General features: G+C 46.4%; 1 protein-coding gene across 3 annotated transcripts in view; it reads left to right on the forward strand.

Moving 5' to 3' along the window:
- Dnmbp (dynamin binding protein) overlaps positions 1-16,509 on the forward strand; it is a 96,028-nt gene extending 79,519 nt beyond the window's left edge. Inside the window, exons 12-17 of one of the 3 annotated variants that reach the window (XM_021151805.3) lie at positions 6,530-6,658; positions 7,988-8,320; positions 8,799-8,978; positions 10,657-10,855; positions 12,935-13,485; positions 14,981-16,509. In XM_021151805.3, coding sequence (XP_021007464.1) covers positions 6,530-6,658; positions 7,988-8,320; positions 8,799-8,978; positions 10,657-10,855; positions 12,935-13,485; positions 14,981-15,166 — 1,578 coding nt within the window. In that variant the 3' untranslated portion in view covers positions 15,167-16,509. The remainder of the gene's footprint in view (positions 1-6,529; positions 6,659-7,987; positions 8,321-8,798; positions 8,979-10,656; positions 10,856-12,934; positions 13,486-14,980) is intronic. The other 2 variants (XM_021151806.3, XM_085834151.1) reach the window with 2 other exon arrangements.
- Positions 16,510-21,883: the final 5,374 nt, after the last annotated feature.

Genomic DNA, 21,883 nt, shown 5'->3' on the forward strand with positions numbered 1-21,883 from the left:
GAATCTTTCCATCTCCTGTTATCTTCTTCCATTTCTGTCTTCAATGTCTTAAAGGTTTTAGTCTTATAAGTCTTTCACTTGCTTGGTTAGAATTACCCCAAAATATTTTCTATTTTTTGAGACCCTTGTGAAGGATGGTGTTTCATGAGTTTCTTCTCAGTCTGCTTGTTATTTGTATATACGAAGGCTACTGATTTTTGTGAGTTAATTTTATATTCTGCCACTTCACTGAAACTATTTATCAGTTGTAGGAGTTTCCCAGTGGAATTTTTAGTGTCATTTATGTATCTGTCATAACATCTGCATATAAAGATACTTTGACTTCTCTTTCTATTTGTATCCTGTTGATCTCTTCCCATTGTTTTATTGCTCTAGTTAAGATCTCAAGCACTATATTAAGTGGGTATGGAGAGAGTGGGCAACGCTGTCTTGTTCCAGATTTCAGCAGAATTGCTTTGAGTTTCTCTCCATTTAAGTTGATGTTGGCGGCGGGCTTGATACAAACTGCCTTTATTATGTCGAGGTATGTCCCCGTATGCCTAATCTCTCCAGGATTTGTATCATGAAGGGGTGTTGGGTTTTGTCAAAGGCCTTTTCTCCATCTGGTGAGATGACCGTGTGGTTTTTGTCTTGCAGTTCGTTTGCATGGTCGATTACTTTTATCAGTTGACATACGTTGCTCCATCCTTGCATTTCCGGAATGAAGCTTACTTGATCATGGTCGATGATCTTTTTGATGTGTTCTTGGAGTCTATCTGCAAGTATTTTATTGAGAATGTTTGCATCTGTGTTCATAAGGGAAATTAGTCTGTAATTCTCTTTGTTGGATCTTTATCAGGTTTAGATATCAGAGGAACTAGATGTATAGGACAAATTAGGGCAATGTTTATTCTGTTTGTATCTTGTGGAATAATTTGCGGGAGTGTTGGCATTAACTCGTCTTTGGAAGTCTGGTAGAATTCTGCACTAAAATCATATGGCCCTGGGCTCATCTTGGTTGGGAGACTTATAGACTGCTGCTTTCTATTTCACTAGAGCGTGTTGGTCTTTTGAAATTGCGTGTGTGATCTTAGGTTGACTTTGGTAAGTGATATGTTTCAAGAAAATTATCCTTTTTTTTTCCCCCAGATTTTTGTTTTGGTGACATTCAGGTTTTTTCAAGTATGTCCTTATGATTCTCTGAGTTTCCTCGGTGTCTGTTGTTATGCCTCTTGTTCACGTCTAATTTTGTTAAGTTGGATGCTCTCCCTCTGCCTGAGTCCATCTGGATGAGCAAGTCCTTGTCAGTCTTACTGATTCTCTGGTTTTTATTGATTCTTCGTTTGTTTGTTTTGTTGTCATTTCTATTTTATCCATTTTAGACCTGAGTTTAATTATTTCTTGACATCTGTTCTTTCTGAGTATGATTTTATTTTTTTAATGTAGGCACTTAGCGCTATGATTCTGCCTCTTAGAACTAACACCTTCATTGTGTCCCTGAGTTCAGGTAGGCTGTGTTTTCGGTTTCATTCCATTCTAGATAGCGTTTCTTTCTTAGTTTCCCGTCTTGACCCATTTCTCATCCAGTGGAGAGTAGTTCCTCTCAGTTAGTAAAGCTTTCTGTTGTTTCTGTGGAGGCTGACATCCAGCTTCGATCCATGGTGGTCAGATAAGGTGCGGGATATCGTTTCAACGTTCTTGCAACTGTTGACACCTGCTTTATGTCTGAATATGTGCTCAGTTTAGGAGAAAGCTCCGTGATGTGCTAAAAACGAGGCATATTCTTTTGTGTTTGGGTGAAATGTTCTGTAGATGTCTCTTTGGTTCATTTGGCTTATAACGTAAGTGAGCTCCAGTATTTCTCTGTTCAGTGTTTGTTGGGATGTCCTGTCCATTGCTGAGAGTTGGATATTGACATCTCCCACTGTCTGAGTGTGAGTGTCGGTACGTGATTTAAGCTGTAGTGGTGTTTCTCCCTTTTGTGAACTTGAGTGTCCTTGTGTTTGGTGCACAGGTGTTAAGAATCGCAGTGTCCTCTCATTGGATTTTTCTTTCAGCATGCAGGGCCCTTCCCTAGCTCTTCTGATTAGTTTTCGTTTGGAGTCAATTTTTGTCAGCTATAAAACGGCTACACCTAGGTCCATTTGCTTGGAATCTCTCTCCATCCTTTTACCCAGTGGTGATGCTTGCCCTTGATGTTGAGGTGTGTTTCTTGGCTGCTGCAGAAGGCTAGATCCTGGCTTTGCATTCATTCTGTTAGTCTGGGCCTTTTTTATTGGGGAATTGAGACCACTGGTGTTGAGAGTTACCAGTGCGCAGTGTTTGTTGATTCCTGTTATTTTGTTCTTGTGTGTTTTCTTCCCCCTTTGTTTTGCTGGCCTGAGATTGTGTATTCCTTGTGTTTTCTTGGGTGGGATTAACCTCTTCAGGTTGAAGGTTTCCATCTGGGACCTTCTGGAGGATTGTGTTTATGGATATCACTGCTTGTCTTTGGTTTTGGAAAGTGTTTCTACATCTATTGTGATTGAACGTTTTGCCGCATACAGTAGTCTGGGCTAGGATCTGTAGGATCTCTTAGAATTTGTAGAACATCTGTCCAGGCCCTTCTGACTTTTAGAAGTCAAGTGTTGCTGGGTAGTGATGGCTGACACCATTGCTCCCAGCACTTGGGAAGCAGAGTCAGAGGCAGGTGGATTTCTGAGTTTGAGGCTAGCCTGGTATTCAGAGTGAGCTCCGGGATAGCCAGGGCTACACAGAGAAACCATGTCTTGAAAAACTGAGGCAGGAGGTTGGCAGGGAACAGTCAGGTGTTGTTCTAATAGGTCTGCCTTTATGTTACTTGGTCTTTTTCCCTTACAGCTTTTAATGTTCTATCTTTGTTCTGTACACTCAGTGTTTTGATTATTATGTGCAGAGGGGAATTTTGTTTCTGGTCCAATGTATTTGGCATTCTGTATGCTTCTTGTACCTTGATAGACATCTCCTCCTTTAGGGTAGGAAATTTTCTATGATTTTGTTGCAAATATTTTCTGTACCTTTGCCCTGGGTTTCATCTCTTTCCTCTACACCTATTATTCTTATGTTTGGTCTTTTCACCCTGTCCCAGATTTTCTGGATGCTTTATGCCTGGAGTCTTAGATTTAACACTGTCTTTGACCGAGGTATCCATTCTTCTGTCTTGTCTTCAGTGCCTGAGAACCTTCTGTACTCTGCTGCTGAGCCCTGCCTGAGGTTCCTGTTGAGTAGTTTTTTTTTGTTTTTGTTTTTTTTTTTTTTTAATGTCCACATTTCCCTTGGTTTGAGTTTTTTTTTTATTGATTCCACTTTCAGGTCTTGAACTGTTTGGATCCTTTCCTTCCATCATTTGCTTTCATAGATTCAAGGGGCTTATTCACTTCCCCTTTAAAGACTTCTATCACATCCATAAAGTCTGTTTAAGTCATTGTTTGTGCTTTAGCTGTGGTGCCTTTCCCAGGGCCTGCTCTGGTCAACTGGCTGGGCTCTGCTGGAAACACATTGGCACATTGGCTTGGCTGTTATTGTGTTTTTTACACTGGCATCTATAGACGTCTGAGTTTGGGGGATTATAATTCTAGGTGTTTATATCTAGTCTTCCCTTTGATGGGTGGGTGTCCCTGTCCGTCCCCCCCCCCCCCACTCCTGGTTTTTGTTGCCTTCTCTGGTCCTTAGAGTGTGGTGGCTCTGGGTTGCCTGGTAGCGAATGCTTCTGGGATCCTGCCAGGTGTGATTTGGGGAATGGGAATGGACTGAAGGGCAGGAAAGAGAGCAGAGTGTTCCATCAGGATCTGCCCAATCGCCTGGAGCTGGCGCCTACTGTAAGGAGAGGCCACAGCAGGTAGTCTGCTGTGGAGCTGGGGATGAGACAAGGGGTTGGATGTGGTGGAGGAGGGCATGAGAAGATCTAAAGCTCACTTACCTACCTCAGTGGCCTACTTCCTTCTCTGGCAGGCTTAGCCCGTAGGTACCCAGGGAATGCCTGCTGGAGGTGGGGGCTGGGATACAGGGATGGATGGTGGGAGGATCGAAGGTGGAGATCTGTGGCGGTCCCTGCTGAGGTGTTTGAGAAGGGTTTCCTGTAGCCCAGGCTGGTCTTAACCACCCTGTGTTTATGTATTGTAAGATGGCCTTAATCTATCTTTTTCCTCAAGTCTTACTTCATTATTTGTGTATCCAAGTCGGGGGTATGCGCACACATACATGTGGATCTAGCCTCAGTCCTCCGAAGAGCAGCAAGTGCTCTGAACCATAGAGCATCTCTCCAGTCCTGGCCTTGAACTTCTGATTGTCCTGCCTCCATCTTCTGACTGTTGGAGTTTCAGGTGTGAGCCACCATGACCCTTGATTGGTTGCACTATTGACCATAAGATCCTTAAGGGTATAGGTGGGCTCAGGTCATTGCTGTTTTCTCTGGATTCTCTTGATTTACTAGAATGCCATGTGTAGGCACTGCAAGGTGTCTGCTGTGTCCTCATTATAAGTGAATATGATGTTATATAAGAGAACCAAGGGCATGCTGAGGGGTGGTCTCCTAGCACTGAGGAAGCTGAGACAGAGGGGTTGCCATGGATTTGATATCAGATGAGACTGTCTCCAAAAATTTTAAGTAAAAAATGACAAGGGGATAAGGCATGATACTGACAGCCATTCCACAGGTGGGTCCATGTGGCCCTGACCACTGGCAGCGCAGGTTAGGCAATAATGCTTGGGACACTTGTGTCAGAGACATAAAAGTGAATGGCCCTTCCTAACTACAGTTAGGGGGCCCAGAGAGGCCGCAGCAGAGGCCGCAGCACATATGCAGCCGCTCACTGGCTGCACACCAGCTGCATACATTGCACACAGCTGGTACTTAGGGACTTTATGGTGTTTGTTCGTTCCTTTTTTGAGGTAAAAATCTCATGTAGTCCAGACTGGCCTCAAATTCACTCCATAGCCAAGGATAACCAAGACCCTCCCACCTCTCTCTTGAATGCTGGGATTATAGTCTTGTACCACCATACTCTAAACACAGAATTAGAAAGCATTCACTTTTACATTATGCAACCTCCACTAGAGAAGAGTTAGGAGACTGCAGTTTATCCTGCTGACAACGTGTAGGCTTTTATAAATACATGGGACTCCCCGTATGTTTATGATTTTAAGTAAAAAAACCTAAAAATATTATAAACTATTAATGTGTGAGACACAGATGCATTTTGCTATGGGGGTTTTTGTTGGCTCTTGGAATATACTCATGGAGAATTTATACATTGGGTTTCATTTGCATTAATATCAAAACTGTAGCCATTCCCTAAGCTTAATAATGTCAGCCACCTTGTCAAGTAGACCAAAAAAAAAAAAAAAAAAAAAAAAACCTTAGCTCAGGACTCAGAAACAGATGCAGAGGCAGGGTCTCTCCTGTGCAGTTCGCTTCGCTAGCACGAAGTGCTATACGGTAACTGAGCCAGCAAACACAACTTTCTGCCATCTTGGAACTCACTCTCAGAGGGCGTGGTTAAGGGGACAAGAGTGAGTCACATCATTTGTTCTAGTGGTGGGAAGCCACCAGGGGAGCCAGAGTCAGTGCAGGAAGCAGGAGGGTTTGTCCTGAGGGAGGTTGAAGCAGTTGCCGGAGGGAAGGGGTGGGTGAGCCAGCACTTGAGCGGGCAGCTGATTGCTCATTGGCTGTCCAGGGATCACCTGGTTCTGGGTTGGTTCACTTATTGGTGAATTAAGGAACTGTTGGGTGCTTGGTTGGACAGTTTGGTACTTAAAATCGGGACAGTACAGAAAAGATTCGCACGGCTCCTGCTGACAGATGACATACAAATTCATGATGTTAAAAAGAGAAAAACTCTTTCAGGTTCTTGCTCTGCTGAAGAATTTAAGTTTGGTTCCCAACCGCGGGCAGAGCTCACAGTCTGTAACTCCTGCTCCAGGGGATGTGATGTCCCTTCTGGCCTCTACAAATGCCCACAATTACACATACAATCTCTCTCCCAATCTCAATCAATCTCTCTCTGTGTGTGTCTCTCTCTGTCTCTCTCTCTGTCTCTCTCTCTGTCTCTCTCTCTGTCTCTCTCTCTCTCTGTCTCTCTCTGTCTCTCTGTCTCTCTCTCTCTCTCTCTCTCTCTCTCTCTCTCTCTCTCTCTCTCTCTCGATAGGGTTTCTCTGGGTAGCCCTGGCTGACCTGACACTTACTCTAACTGTGTAGACCAGGCTGGCCTAGAACTCAGAGATCTGCCTGTTTCTGCCTCCCGAGTCCTGGGACTAAAGGGTTATGCGCCACCGCCACCACCATCCAGGGTATTAAAAAACAATATCAAACTGATAAATTCACCAGGTTTCTGTAGTTCTACAGAACTTTTTTCTTTTTTCTGTGCCCCATACATCATTTATAAAGGCATGCTTGTTTCCGAGTGGAAAGACTGCCCGAGACGGGGGAATTTGCTTGGTAGGATAATCAGCATAGGCTGCTGCACAGGGCGACTGGCAAAGACCAGGAAGCTTTTGTATTTTCACTCACTCGTGTCTTCTTCATGGGCTCCAGGAATCTGCATGTGTGAAGGTGGTGGCAGCCATGAGCATATGGGATCTGTGCATGGAGAGAGGACATCATGACCTGGAGCAGTTCGAGAAGGTGCATCGCTACATCAGTGACCAGCTCTTCACACGGTTTGTAAGTGACTTTGTCTGCCGCCCCCTCCACCCCCACCTTCAAGGCTTGGCTCCCTTCCCAGGGACCTCATAGGGCAGCTCTCACAGAAGTCCCTTCCGCAGAGGCAGAGGCATCAGGGTTTGAGAAAGTGCTAAAAGCCACATTGCATAGAAACTCCAAAGGGCGGTAGGGCTACGCAATTGTGTGGCTTATGGCTTGTTAGAGCCCCTTTGCAGGAGTGCCCACAGGGGGAAACTTTCTCCGGCTTCAACAGGAAATCCCTTTAATAATATGTCACTACAGCTGACAAAGGGCTTGAGGACCTAAGATCCATGCCCAGTACTCTTGTTAGACAATACCAGGTGTGGTGGCACTCACTTGTCCTCAGCACCGGGGAGGTAGGGACAGGTGGCTTGCTTGGCCATCCATCCAAGCTTATTAGTGTATTTCAGGACAGCAAGGGCTCCTGAAGCGGGACACCAATGGTGTCTTCCAGCATCCGAACGCACATGCTCCATGCTCCTGCACGCATCAGGAAATACATACGATATTGTTTACCTATTTATGTTTTTGTGTGTGTAGTGGCGTACTGTCAATGTCCATGTCTGTCTTTCTAGGAGGAATAAGAGAAAAATGCCCTCTGAAAGGCACAAGTGGGCTTTAGCATGCAGTAATCACTGATCAGCAGTTCCCAGCCTTCCTAATGCTTCGACCCTTTAATACAGGTCCTCATGCTGTGGTGACTCCAACCATAACATTATTCCATTACTCCTTCATAACTGTAATTTTGCTACTGTTACGAGTCATAATGTAAATATCTGATATGCAACCCCTGTGCAAGGGTCGTTTGACCCCCAAATGGATCACTAGCAGCAGGTTGAGAACCGCTGGCCTAGCAAATGAGGAAGGGGGTGCAGTCCCAGATGTCAGCACTCACACGAGCTCCTAGACAAGGAGACGAGCCACACAGACTCCTCACACATCGGACTGACGTGTACTTCGCTATTCAGCCACTAAGAAGCTAGAAAGAGAACAAAGCGGGCCAAGGCCCGATGGTGAGGATTGCCAGGTAATTCCTGGTAAGGTGTGGCTATGGTATCAGGCATGACCAAATCAACCTTCACCAGGGTGCTTTGGAGGCAGGAAATGAGCTGCTTACCAGCCGAGCAATATGCCTTTTCTGTTTTGTTTTGTTTGAGACAGGGTTTCTCTGTGTAGTCCTGGCTACTCCAGAACTCACTCTGTAGACCAGGCTGGCCTAGAACTCAGAGATCCTCCACCTGCCTCTGCCTCCTGAGTGTTGGGATTAAAGGTGTGCCTGGGTGCAAGGTACCTCTCTTGTCCCCACAGAAAGAGAGGACCGAGCGGCTTGTCATCAATCCCTTAAACCAGTTGTTGAACATGTTCACGGGGCCCTACAAGCTGGTGCAGAAGCGGTTCGACAAGCTCCTGGACTTCTACAACTGCACTGAGCGAGCGGAGAAGCTGAAGGACAAGAAGACTCTGGAGGAGCTGCAGTCAGCCCGAAACAACTACGAGGCCCTGAACTCGCAGCTGCTGGACGAGCTGCCCAAGTTCCAGCAGTACGCCCAGAGCCTCTTCACCAACTGCATCCACGGCTATGCCGAAGCCCACTGTGACTTTGTGCAGCAAGCCTTGGAGCAGCTGCAGCCGCTGCTGTCGGTGAGTCCTTCCCTGCGGGGCCGAGTCAGCGCTGAAATACAGTTGGTACTTTCTCGAATTCATGGTAGGGTCATTAGGGCCTGCCCATCAGGGATTCTTGGTCCATTCATGGTGCTGTGAAGCCTGAGGTTGTTCAAACATCTCTTTCCATCTTAAGGGCTGGCTCGAAAGAAGTGGCCGTGCCTTGTTTCTTGCATCAGCTGCCATTTTTTAATAATAAAGCCAACTACTGCTGACCATAGTGTGGTCACCTAAGACCATCAAAACGACAGATTTCCATCATGATTTATGACAGAAGCAAAATGACAGTTATGAAATAGCAATGAAAATCATTTTATGGTTGGGGTCACCACAACGTGAGAATTATATTAAAGGGTTGCAGCATTAGGAAGGCTGAGAACCGCTGCTCTAAAGACTTTGGCCAGGGGTCCTTCATCTGTGTCCCCTCCTTTCCTGTCTTGACTCCCACGGGCTGCAGTTACTGAAAGCCACCGACCGAGAAGGCAACTTGATCGCCATCTTCCTTGAGGAGCACAGCCGGGTGCTACAGCAGCTCCAGGTCTTCACATTCTTCCCCGAGTCCCTCCCAGCGCCCAGGAAGCCCTTTGAGAGGAAAACCACAGACCGCCAGTCATCCCGGAAGTCCCTTCTGGGCATGGTGAGTAGGCACCTGGTGTGGCTCCAGGACTGACCTGTGCACATCGTGCATTTAAGCGCGTCGCCTCACTCTTCATCTCCGGGCGGGAGTTGATACTGGCCAGCCCTCCATCACAGGGCCATTACCAGGCTTAACCGAGTTAAGGTGTGGAGCTGCCCAGCACGTGAGCACTGTGCAGGTAGATGTATTTAATATTGAACAGCTGCTGTGCTTCTGCACGTGAGCAGTGTGTGGGAGTCTTGACTTCATAACAAAGGGAGAACCTGAGGTTATTGGTCAGGCCTGTTACATCTCAGGCATCACTGACACGGTTGCTGGTACCCAGCTGGGACCACCTGGAGATTTGGAGTTTGGTGCCTCCTGAATCCTTCTTGGATCTTAGGGAAGCACTTGTACACAGATAAGTTAATTAAGGGAAATGAGTCAGGCCTGGCTTTGATCTTGTATTAGGCTAACACAGCCAAACCTTTAATGACTTCTTTGCCTGGAGTAGCATTGTGGTTTTGGGGGTTTTGTTTGTTTGTTTGTTTGTTTTTTAACACGGGTCTTTCATATTTTAAAATTTTCGGTAAGATACATCAGATCCTGTGGGCTCCTAGATAAGAAGGACGGGTCACCCTCCCTACATTGGCATTTGCTCCATAAAATCCCGTGAGCATTTGTTTACAAGGGAGAATTGGATTTACTATTGCCTTTAGCTTTTCATTTTAAAGATTTTTATTTTAGATTATATGTGTAGGTACCTGTGGAATCCAGAAGAGGGCGTTGGATGCTCTGGGGCTCCAGACATTGATGGTCGTGAGGTGTCTCACATGGGTGCTCGGGTCTTCTGCAAGAGCAGAGAGCACCCTTGACCCCCGAACCATCATCTCTCCAGCTCCTCCCTTTAATTTAACTCTCGTTATTTAGGTTTATATAACAATAATATAAGACCTAGTGATATGCTTGGTATTTGGAATTTTTTGCTTTCATATTAAATTTTATTTTAGGGGCTGGAGAGAAGGCTCTCCAGAGATTAAGAGCACTGACTGCTCTTCCAGAGGTCCTGAGTTCAAATCCCAGCAACCACAGGGTGGCTCACAAAGATCTGTAATGGGATCTGGTGCCCTCTTCTGGCCTGCAGGCATACTTGCAGGCAGACCACTATAACATATAAATAATCTTGTTTTAAAATGTTTTTGGGTCAGGCATGGTGGCACACGCTTTTAATCCCAGCACTCGGGAGGCAGAGGCAGGTGGATTTCTGAGTTAAAGGCCAGCCTGGTCTACAAAGTGAGTTCCAGGATAGCCAGGGCTATATATACAGAGAAACCCTGTCTCAAAAAAACAAAACAACAACAACAAAAAAAAAACCCCACAAGTTTTAGGTTTTTTGGGTTTTTTTGAACCCATGGCCTTACACATGTAAAAAATATGCTCTGCCTCTGGGCTACAGCACCTCCCCAGCCTCAGAACTTTGACTGGTCGTATTTTAATCATATTTTTGTTTTGTTGTTGTTGCATAAAGTAAGGGTGTTAGCTTGCCTCGGAGCCTCAAAGACATTAAAACATTGCAGTGTGCTTTTTACCTAACACAGCCAGACTCGATTGTAAAAATGTGGCTCAGGGTTGGTGCCTTCCTCCTGCCGTGGCAGGGTGCCAGCGCGAGGTTTCTCATTGGCCCTGTTCTACCTTCCAGCCAAGCTACATGTTGCAGTCGGAAGAGCTGCGGAGCTCCTTGCTGGCGAGGTACCCGCCGGAAAAGCTCTTCCATGTCCAGCGGAACTTCAACGCTGCGCAGGACTTGGATGTCTCCCTTTTGGAAGGTGACCTGGTGGGCGTGATCAAAAAGAAAGACCCCATGGGCAGCCAGAACCGCTGGCTTGTGGACAACGGAGGTGAGCCGTTGACTAGGAGGAAGTAACTATAGAGTTGACCTGATTTCTCGAGTGGGCGGAGCCCGGGTTGAGCCAGAAGCTGCCTGCTTCAGGTTACTGTTGTTTTGATGACTTTCAGAGACAGTTGTGTTAATTATTTATCCTGAAGGTGTCGCTGTGTTTGCCTTCTGTGTGTAAACTGTAAAGTGTGTGTGAGATATAAAGCCTGTGGTTTTGTCAGCTTCCCCTGCAGCAGTGTCCATGGCTGTTTAGAGGGTGACTGGAAATCAAACAAGTCATAGCTTTCTTTTTTTTGAAGGAGGATTATGGACTTCAGTGTAATCCATTTCCCCACAATTCTAAAATGCAGCAAGTTGAGAAGAACAGGGCTTTTTCAGAACCTTCTTATCAAAACCTGAAAAGCCGGGCGTGGTGGCTCACGCCTTTAATCCCAGCACTCGGGAGGCAGAGGCAGGCGGATTTCTGAGTTCGAGGCCAGCCTGGTCTACAAAGTGAGTTCCAGGACAGCCAGGGCTACACAGAGAAACCCTGTCTCAAAAAAAACAAAACAAAACAAAAAAAACAAAAAAAAAACCCTGAACTGAGTAACAGGAAAGAATTTGTAATCATAACTTGCCTTATGAAATGAATACGTATTTGACATATACGTATCCTCAAATCAAAAAAACTATGAGTTCCAAAGACCGTGATGGCCCAAGTATTCTGGGGACCTAGGCCAATTTTAGCATTTGCTCTTTAAACGCATCTTTATGAGGTGGCTCCGTTGATCATGTTTTACCAGGTTGCAGTTAGAATTCAGACCCAGAATCCATGTAAAAAAAATCAGAGGATGTACCTCATACTGCATCCAAAGACAGCCTCTCATGACAGGAACCCAGGAGGGTCCCTGACTCCAGAAAGCTAGAATCCTTCATGAGCAGGGTCCTGGGACCAAAACAAAGACAAAAGTTGGAGGAGACTAAAATAATCCCAGCATTTAATGAAAAGGAGGAATCAGGTCCTGCGGCTTCTCTTCCTTAAGACAAGAAACACTCTGTGTTTGAAATGGTTGGCCAAGAGCCCTCTGTCATCATCAGGCTTTTTGTTGAAGCGAGCACGTGCTGGACACGGCTGTGTGCTTGTGCCAGTGTGCCCTGACCCTGAGACGGTTCTGATGTGTGGAGGGGGGAAATGAATGAATGCAGGTGGCCTTTCTGAGGGGCTCTGCACAGGGACGGCCTTGCAGCCCACCCTTGCCAGACATGGTGTATTTGAACTTAAGCCCACCCGAGTCTTCTCCCAGTTTAGTGATGGATGCTCTGGAGATCCTGTCACATTGTCTTCTGTGCCAAACTCAGCAAGGCTGGCCTTGACCTTGCAGCAATCCTTCCTAGGCTCCTGCGTGCTGAGGTTACACCACGAGCTGCGTGGTTTTTCATTTTGTCTTTTTTGGGGGGATGGGGGGGTTGGTTTTTTGAGACAGGGTTTCTCTGTGTAGCCCTGGCTGTCCTGGAACTCACTCTGTAGACCAGGCTGGCCTCGAACTCAGTGCTGGGATTAAAGGCGTGCGCCACCACTACCCAGCTGATTCTGTCTTCTCACTGTCCTGTCAATTGTCCACAGACACCTTGTCATTTTAGGGTTGTGTAAGAATGACCTAGAAGGTAGCCATAGGTATGGGCACAGGTATGGGCATCTTCTGGTGTTAGATGCTGCAAGCTGTGGACCACTAAGCATTTGATTTTGTCACTCTTGACCTAGGCTTTTTTGAGTTTGTTTGTTTGTTTGTTTTGTTTTTGAGTATGGTGATTTGGCTACATGTATGTCTGTGCACCATATATGCCTGTTGTGCCTGTGGAAGTCAGAAGGTGGTGTTGAACCTCCTGGAACTGGAGTTATGGATGGTTGTGACTGCCATGTGAGTGCTGGGAATGGAACCCAGGTCACTGGAAGGGCAGCCTGTGTTCTTAACTGCCCAGCCATTGCTCTAACCCCACTGACCTAACTTTTAAACAGTACTTTAAAAATTCCTTGATATTTCCCACTCCCCTGCCCCGCTCCTCTTGCTCCAGGCTATAGCTGTTTTCTTTCCTTCTGCAGTCACCAAAGGCTTTGTCTACAGCTCCTTCCTGAAGCCTTACAATCCTCGCTGCAGCCATTCGGATGCCTCCGTGGCCAGCCACTCCTCCACGGAGTCAGAGCACAGTGGCTCCTCCCCCAGGTGCCATCGCCAGAACAGCCACAGTGCCTTGACCTTCAACTCCAACAACATGACTGTGTCCTTCACCTCAGGACTTGCCCTAAAGCAGCCTCAGGATGCATCGCCACTGAAGGACTGTGCCCACGAAACTCTCGGTGTGTCCTGGAACACAGGGAATCCAGAAACTGGACCTTCCACGTGCTCTTCCGACCCAGGCTTTTCCTGCCAGCGCAGGCTGGGGAACCCTGCAGATGGTGCCAGAGACATCAGTCAACCTGCTTCAACCTTGAGGGGCTGCCAGCGAGGCTCCCCGCATTCAGAAGTGGTCGGTTACTCTGTGCCAGGGCGAAATGACCAAGGCAGTGACTCTATAAAAGGCTCTGCAAGAGCCTGTCATACTCCAGAAGACAGAGACAGAGGGGTCGGGAGCAGCGAGACAGAGGGCAACCAGGTACGTCCAGAGAGCCAGCAGACATGGAGTGAGTGTGGGAGAGGACCAGGCAGGGCCTGCAAACTCAGTTCTGTCCTACATGGCCCAGAACTGTGCTGTCCTAGGGAGCAACTCCCCTGCTTCCGTACCCCCCCTTTTTTCTCCCCCACACCCCTGCTTCCACAGACACTGCCAGGCCATCCCCAGGGCCCTTCTGCCTTCTCTCTGGGCATTTAAAGATGTCAAGATGAAGCTGTTTTTGACTCCTCACACCCATGAATCCTCCCGGAGTGTGGAGGCTGCTGTTTCACCTGCCACCCATTCAGGCCTTTACCCACCCAGCTATGTTTTTAGTCCTAGAGTCTAGAAGGACCAGTGCTGTTTCAGTTGTTCCTGGTTTTGCTTAGCCTGCTCAGGCCTGGGAGCCAGGTGTCACCCTTTTGTCCCCATTTTGGTTCCCCATGTTGACTCAAGGCTGCACCTTTGTTGCGGAGGCTCACAAAGCAGTGGGTTTTCTCACCAATGTTAGGAGATATGGTCTGTGTTGTGTTCCCTCTGTTGGAATCTGGATTCCAAAGGCCATTTCTGGCTTTCATGCCACAGTTGAGAGTGGAGGCTGCTGGCTTCTGTCTGGTGATACTTTCTGCTGATAGACAGCTTAGGACAGATATTCCAGTTCTGAACCTGAGTGGACAGTACTTTCTGACCTGCTGACAGGGAGGGAACTCAGTCCTAGCCTATCTGGCCCCTGGGGTCTCGTGGCCTCTCCCATCACTGAGCACACTCCACCCCCATGTTGGGCCCTATTTATGGCACCTACAGATTGACCTTTCTTGCTTTGAGAATAATTGTATATTATTATATTAGTTTGGCTTGGGGGTTTTTTCCTGTTCTGGAAATGGAACCTAGGGTTTGGGGCAGGCTAAGCCAGTGTGCTGAGCTATCCTAATTGATAATTTCTAGGTGGAATATAGAATTGGGGCATAGACAGTTTCACCCATCTTCTATATTGACCAAAGGTGCAATACTGCTGTTCTTTAAGGCCATTCTGAAACATTTTTGAGAGGTCTTTGTTTTTGAAACAGGGCCCCACTGTGAACCCCAGGCTGGCTCCAGTTGGTGCCACCACTCCTTGCCTCTGCCTCCTGAGCCCTGGGATGACAACATTTGTCGCCATATGCAGATGGCTTCAGTTTTCCTCCGCCCAGTTCATTGTGGAATACTCCAGTCATTTATAGCTATTAAAACTCTAAGTTAAATCAGATTAGAAAATCAACTTTTAGCGGGGTGGATGGTGGCGCACACCTTTAATCCCAGTCAGTGCTCTGGAGCAGAGGCAGGTGGATCTCTGAGTTTGAGGACAGCCAGGGCTACATAGAGAAACCCTGTCTTTGAAAAACCGAACAAGAAAACTCTGCTTTCAGGCCCACAGGGCACAGCAGAAGCGCAGTACGGACTGTTGCCTTCATGCAATGCTGCCTGCCGGTTTCTAACTCTCTCTCTCCCCCTCACACAGGTCTATTTTGCCATTTATACCTTCAAGGCACGAAACCCAAACGAACTGAGTGTGTTAGCCAATCAGAGACTCAGGATCCTTGAGTTTAAAGACGTCACAGGCAATACAGAGTGGTGGTTGGCTGAAGTTAACGGAAGGAAGGGCTACGTCCCATCCAACTATATCCGGAAAACCGAGTACACCTGAGCCAAGTTGCCTCCCGCCCCGCCTTGCTGCTGCTGCTTTCAGTCCGACAGAAGGTCCTGGAGGGCCCGGGCGCCTGCTCCCGGGCGCCTGCTCCCGAGCAGGGACCCACCACACTGCCTATCCATCACGCGGAGCGCAAGATAAGCTTTGTTCTGATTGGGTTGTACACTTTGATGCACGCTAGAATTTGAAGTGGGTGGACCCCAAATGTTTGCCAGTGATTCCGTGTCCACAAGAAGCAGGCCCAGTGCCGGCCGGTGTCAGCTTTGGGAAATGAGACGTTCCCAATCAGAGAAGCAGTATTGTACGCGGGAAGCTGTGCCAGCATCAGCGGACGCTGGCATTGGTTGCCGCACTCCATGGTCGACTGAGCAGTCACGGGATGAGGAGGAGCGGGCTCCGAGAGCTCCTCTATTGTGCCTCCATCCACGGGGACAGTCTTGTCACAATCACACCAAACCTGGTGTATCAGAGTGTCCGAGACACCCCGGTGCCCGGCAGCCTTCTCTCTGACACTTGCCCCTCACTCCTAGTTCTTAACATGCTAACCTTTCACTGCTTCCCCGTTGAATGTTTACAGTCTAACTTTTATACTGACCGTGTGTCTGAAAGGTTCTCTTACCTTGTCGAACATGGTCAGCTGCCTCTTTCTGACACTCATTTCAACTTTATTTGATCTCTGTGGTGTCTCCCCTTTCTCCCAGTACGCGATAACTGACGGACTTCCCTAGACTAGGGGGACTCGGGGCTCGCCACTCCGGCCAGCCACTGAACGTATTCATTCTGCGGGTGGAAATGGGACGCCTGCCCCTCCCCTTTCCACCCTTGCACTTGGCTGCCTCTAGTCACCTCCACGCGTGCTCAAGACAACCACGTGGCTTATTTGAAGTGGGTAGGATCAGTGGCCCCAGAAGCTTGTCTTAGGGTCGGAGATAAGAATTTTCCTTCTCACCACCTACTGCCATACTTCAGAGACAATATTCAAAGTCAGACAGATGCTAAAGTGCCTAATGAGACCTCAAACCCAAGGCTGGAAGGTGGCCGCTAAACCCTCATGTGAGGAAATGGCCCGAGAGACTTGTCTCAGCGTGGGTCTTAGACTCCAGGTCTTCCCCCATCCTTCCAGCCGCTGCTCTTCCAGCTGCACATTTGGCCTTAAAGTCCTGATGAGTCAGGACTTGCCTGTGGACACCCATCCACAGCTGCACCACTGGTCAGAGCCTCTTATGAAGTCTTTATATTTAGAAATGTTTATATTTAAGTAGCTATTTTATAAATAAAAGCATTTCTATTGACCATGAGTGTTTATCCTTCATCTTGAATCTGAACCTTTTTTCTCATCTTTGCCCAGCTGAGTCAAAGCAGACCCATTTTCTTCCAATACCAATATAGTTTCTGGTCATATATTTGAGTCATTAATTCAATTTGAGGTTTTTTCTTTCTTTTTGGGGGGGTGGCATGGGGGTGATCTTGTTATGCAGGCCAGGTAGGTCTCAGATGAGATCCTCCTGCCTCACATGGGTGATGGGTTTACATGTGTATGTACCCTGACATCCAGCTTTAAGTTGATTTTTTTAAAAATACAGTATGAGGTGTTGGGTGTGTGGTGTGTACTTTTAATTTCAGCACTTAATTGATCTAGAGTTTTGCTTTCCTCTTGCATTTCTATGTCTTTGCTGAGTTTTTCACCCAAATTCTTGAGTCTCTCATCCTAGGAGTTCAATTCCTTGTTCAGGTTCTAGTAGTGAGAACCCTGGAATTTTGGATTCCTAAAACAACAACAAAACCGTAAGGATGTGCTCTTGTTTCAGTCCCAGGTGTAGAGCTGGATTGCTTCCAATCTTCCCAAACAGCTGACCTTGATCTGCCTCGAGCTCTAGCAGAGGTTTGGCCAGCCTCCGATAGTTTCTGTGATTGTGTGATGATGTTTGGAATTCTGGGAACTTTTCAAGGGTATCTAAATGTTAGAGCCCCTCGAGGTGGTCATATAGGGACATTGGTTTCGGTTTGTTAGTAACCATGGTCAAAGAAGATCCAAAAGGAATTAGATTCAGGGATTTCCCTAATTCCTCTCTCCCCCTATTTTTGTTTGTCAGGTGTCAGGGACAGGGAGGGCGGGAAAAAGAACCCACCAAGTAGGTAAGACCAGCTACAGGTTCCGAATTCTTTCCTCTGTGAATGTTTCCAGAGTTCTCACCATAAGGAAATTATGCTCCCCTCTGACTACTGATCACAGTTCCCAGCAGCCTCACAGCACAGCTCAGTGCTGTGAAAACGGGCAGGCAATCTGGCTCAGGCTGGGGAGCTCACAGGCCCACAGATGAACCTACCACTGTTACTCTGCTCAGTGTACAGATACCAAACTGCCCTCTAAGTTCTCATCCCTACCCATAAATTAAGGCAGCTCCCAGACCTTGTCAGAGGAGCTGCTTCATGCAGTGAATGGTGCTTAGAAACTCACAACTGGTCAGGGTGTGGAGGGGTAGCGACAGTAGAGTTTTCAGCTGCAAATGATACACAGATGTCACAGAGACTACCAGAGAAGTGGGGGAGGGAGAACAGAAAGATTGTAAGGGTCAGAAGTCAGGGAGGGCTGGAGCAAAACTAGACAGGACAGGAAAAATGCCTTGATGGCAAGACCAAGCCAGACAACATTCCAGTGAGAAAGGGTACACACACACACACACCCTGGTTAATCAAGGGGCTGTGGACAGTTAGTGACTTCTGGGGAGAGGCTCAGTTTTCTTAAAGGTTCTAGGGAGGTCAACCACACTCCAATGGATGTCCTGACCTCACAAGTATACGAAGAGCACAAATTAGAGTCGACAGTTACTAAAACAAAAACCAGGAAGCTGGGAGTCTGGGGGGTGATTGGAGGAATTAGGGAGATGTGTGTGAATGGAATGTGACCAAAGAAATACATTATGTGAACAGTCCCAACAATCTTTCCACTGGCGCGCTGGGATTAGGAACATAACACCACCTAACTCAAAGCTTTTGCAAAGTAACTTGGGTGTCTGTGCCTCAGTACTTAATGAGATGTCCTTTATTTTATTTTATTGATTTTTTTTGAGACAGTCTCACAACGCAGCTCTGACTATCCTGGAACTCACTGTGTAGACCAGGCTGGCTTCTAACTCACAGAAATCTGCATACTGGGATTAAAGGCATGTGCCACCAACACCTAGCCTAAGAGATAGAGAGTCTTAAAGGAGAGAGGCACAGATGCGAGACTATCCTGGTGTAGTTGTAACATGGTGGCAGGAGGGGGAAAGTAAAAAGAACATCCTGGTGAATGTATCTGGAAGTACTGAGAACAGATAGGCTGCTAGGACCTTGCATCTGACCAGGGGATGCTAAAGACTCATGCAGACCGTGTCACAGAGCTATGCCTGAGTACCCACATGCCCAAGTGTCTCTGGTACACCCAAGAGGAGTCAGGCGGCAAGCATTTCCCATGGCAGCCACCCCTCATGTACAGAATCAGGAAGGCTAGGCAGGACAGGCTTAATCCACCATTGCTAAAACTATGACTTACTCGGACCAATGCCCTCACTTCAGCTGAGAGCAGGACATGATTAACTCCACATAGGGTCAAGCTGAATAAGGTGGTTGCATTTCAGTTGGGAAACTATGTGCTGATTCAACTCGACCTGACTATAGCGGACTTGAGTCACAGGTGACTCTGACAATCTGGTTGGTTTAATGTCTGCAGTTTCCCCGTATATGACACAGCATACCACACTATAGACCAACCCTTCTAAGTCTTTTGCCTAACTTATGCAATGGGTTCTTTTCTTGTTGGTGAATTTTGAGAACACTCTATATTTCCTGAATAAGTTATTCAGAAATATTGTTCTTTGTGAGTACCAGCCACAGCCCCGCAAAAGGGAGGTAGGTATAGCTTTATATTCCATGGAATATAAAGACCCCGTGGAATTCTGGATCTGTCTGATGCCTTCCCTTGGCTTCACAGCACCTTGGAGGAAGTTCTCATATACCAGGAGCAAATGTTACAGGAACAGATGTTACAGCATGTCTTGTGCTAAGTATGGTACTTCAAATCCCAGGGACAGCAGGAGGAGACACAAAAGTGCTTAAGTGCTCTTGGAAATCTTGTCAATGTCACCAGAGCCACTGGAGCTCGCCATTCTTAGTGGCCTCTAGATCACCAACCAAAATCATGACCAAATTAATTAAAGCAAGCTTTTATTTTATTCACGTATATAGGCTACCTCCCCTAAGATGGGGTTCAAGAGGTCAGCTTTGGATGTGGGAAAGATAAGGTTTTTTTAAATATATGTCTTAGGGTTCCCATCACTGTGGAAAGACACCATGACCAAGGCAACTCTTATTTTTTTTAAAGGTTTATTTATTTTATATATGTGAGTACACTGTAGCTGTCCTCAGACACACCAGAAGAGGGCGTCCAACCCCATCACAGATGGTTGTGAGCCACCATGTGGGTGCTCCTGGGGATTGAGCTCCCTTAGCTGCTCAGACTCTTCCTCGGCTTGGACCTCCTCCCCTTAACTTCGCAACGAATGCTGTAGCGTGTCTCTCAGCATCCGTCTCCACTGTCACCATCTCAGCTCAGCAGATGCCCCTCCTCTGAGCCATACCCCGACTGCCAGGCTCTGATTATGCTGGGCATCTGAATAACCCAGCGTCTACCCTTTCCATCCCCAGTCCCTTAATTACAATAGCCAAATCCCTTCTTTGTAACAGAACGTGACACATTGTCAGGTTCTGTGGATTCCATTGTAAGCATCTCTATCGTAAGAATATTTTTGAGGTAAAATTTTGATGATGGAAATAATAGTCTGAAAAAAACGTTTTAACAAAGGCCTAGAGATTACATATTTTAGGGAACGGAGGTAACAAAATCTGTTATGACTCAACTCTGCATTGCAACATGAAAGCAAGCACGGCTAACATAAAAGATAAAGGAAAAGAACAGTGCTGGAAAATAAAGTTGAATATACCAGTCTGTTTTTAACAAAGGTTCAAACAAGCCTAAACTGATTTTTATTTTCTTTTTAAAGGTCTACCTTTATGTTTATTTGTACCTAAAAGAGAGAACGCCTAGTGTACATTCTTTTATTTCTCCTTTTCTACCTCTTGCCCATTTTTTTTTTTTCCTCTTTAAGAACTGAACTCTAGCTGGGCGTGGTGGCGCATGCCTTTAATCCCAGCACTTGGGAGGCAGAGACAGGTGAATTTCTGAGTTCCAGAGACAGCCTAGTCTACAAAGTGAGTTCCAGGACAGCCAGGGCTATACAGAGAAACCCTGTCTCGAAAAACCAAAAAAAAAAAAAAAAAAAAAAAAAAAGAACTGAACTCTAGCTGGGCAGTGGTGGTGCATTTTGGGGGCAGAGGCAGGCGGATCTCTCTGTGAGTTCAAATCGAGTTCCAGGACAGCCAGGGATGTTACACAGAAAACAATGTGCCCCCCAAAAAGATAGATAGATGATAGATAGATAGATAGATAGATAGATAGAATTGACGCACAACAATTACTTATAGGAAGTAAAAGAAAGGGTATGAAAACTTGTGTCATTTTTAAATAATGTGAAAACTTTTTTAAAAAGTTCATTGAGAGTCTATATGGAAGACTAACTCACACTTAAAGTAGAATATAGTCCTTGGTAAGTAAATCTAAGCTACATAAGTTTAAATATCTGTGTTTGTACAATGTTTGCTAATTGTCCCATCAATGCCTGATTAGTATGCATTTGTGGTTAAACATATTCTCAATCTGTTGCCTAAATGGAATGTATTTCTTCAGATATTTCCAAAAGCTTGCACACAAAATGAGCTTACAAAAAACCAAACCAAAACAAAACAAACCCCCTTCCATAGGGCTGGCCCTCTCCCTGCTGCAGTTGGCTCCGGAGAATCAATGTGGTTACTTTGTTTCCACCGTTGCTTCTAAGGAAGCCGTATTGCTCATCTGATGCGGGTGTCTAAGAACACAAAGAATTGGTTCTGTGACTGTCTGAAGGGCCATAAACAAAGTCAGTATTGCTGCTTGTCCTAACCGCTGCAGTGGAGACACTGCTGAGAGAGGCTGGGGGAAGTACAGCAGCCAGGGACCCGGCTTAGCCTCCCCTAGGTCTCTCTGCAGTAGCTCCTGAGCGAAGAAACTCACAAAGGTAGGATATGATGCAAACAACCAAACAAAAACAAAAACCAACCAAACAAACAAAAAAACCCCAGGATTTACAAATCCCAGCCCAACTTCAACAGAGCAGAAGGAGGAAGGCTGGATTTGAAAGTGCTAAGACAATATAGCTTAATAATGACCTAAGCATCTTTCCATAGTTACAGGACATTTTGAGAGCTGCTGCACAGTCTCCTGGGACTTAGTTGACCTTGGAAGACAAGGGGGAAACTATTCTCCATTTTAATTCCTCTGACCACATCACTGTAGGTCTCCAAGTATGGTTATTGAATAGCCAGTGGGCCAGTTGCACCAGCTTGGCATTTTTGACTAATGTACAATGTTAGGTAAAGTTGAGTAGAAACTAAACGCTTTAAAATAAACCTTGATTAGATACACGGATGCACAGAAGAGACAGACAAAAGATCACTGAAGGTGATGGTGACATTTTGGAGGGATTTCTAGTCCTCCGTAGTTATCGAAAATAGTCCCAGAAATGATTTTGCTAAACTAAGAACTTCGTGAGGGGAAGACTAACTGACAACACAACGGAA

This window comes from Mus caroli, unplaced genomic scaffold (assembly GCF_978045245.1).
Source record: "Mus caroli unplaced genomic scaffold, Mus_caroli_1 scaffold_20, whole genome shotgun sequence".
Lineage (NCBI taxonomy): Eukaryota > Metazoa > Chordata > Mammalia > Rodentia > Muridae > Mus > Mus caroli.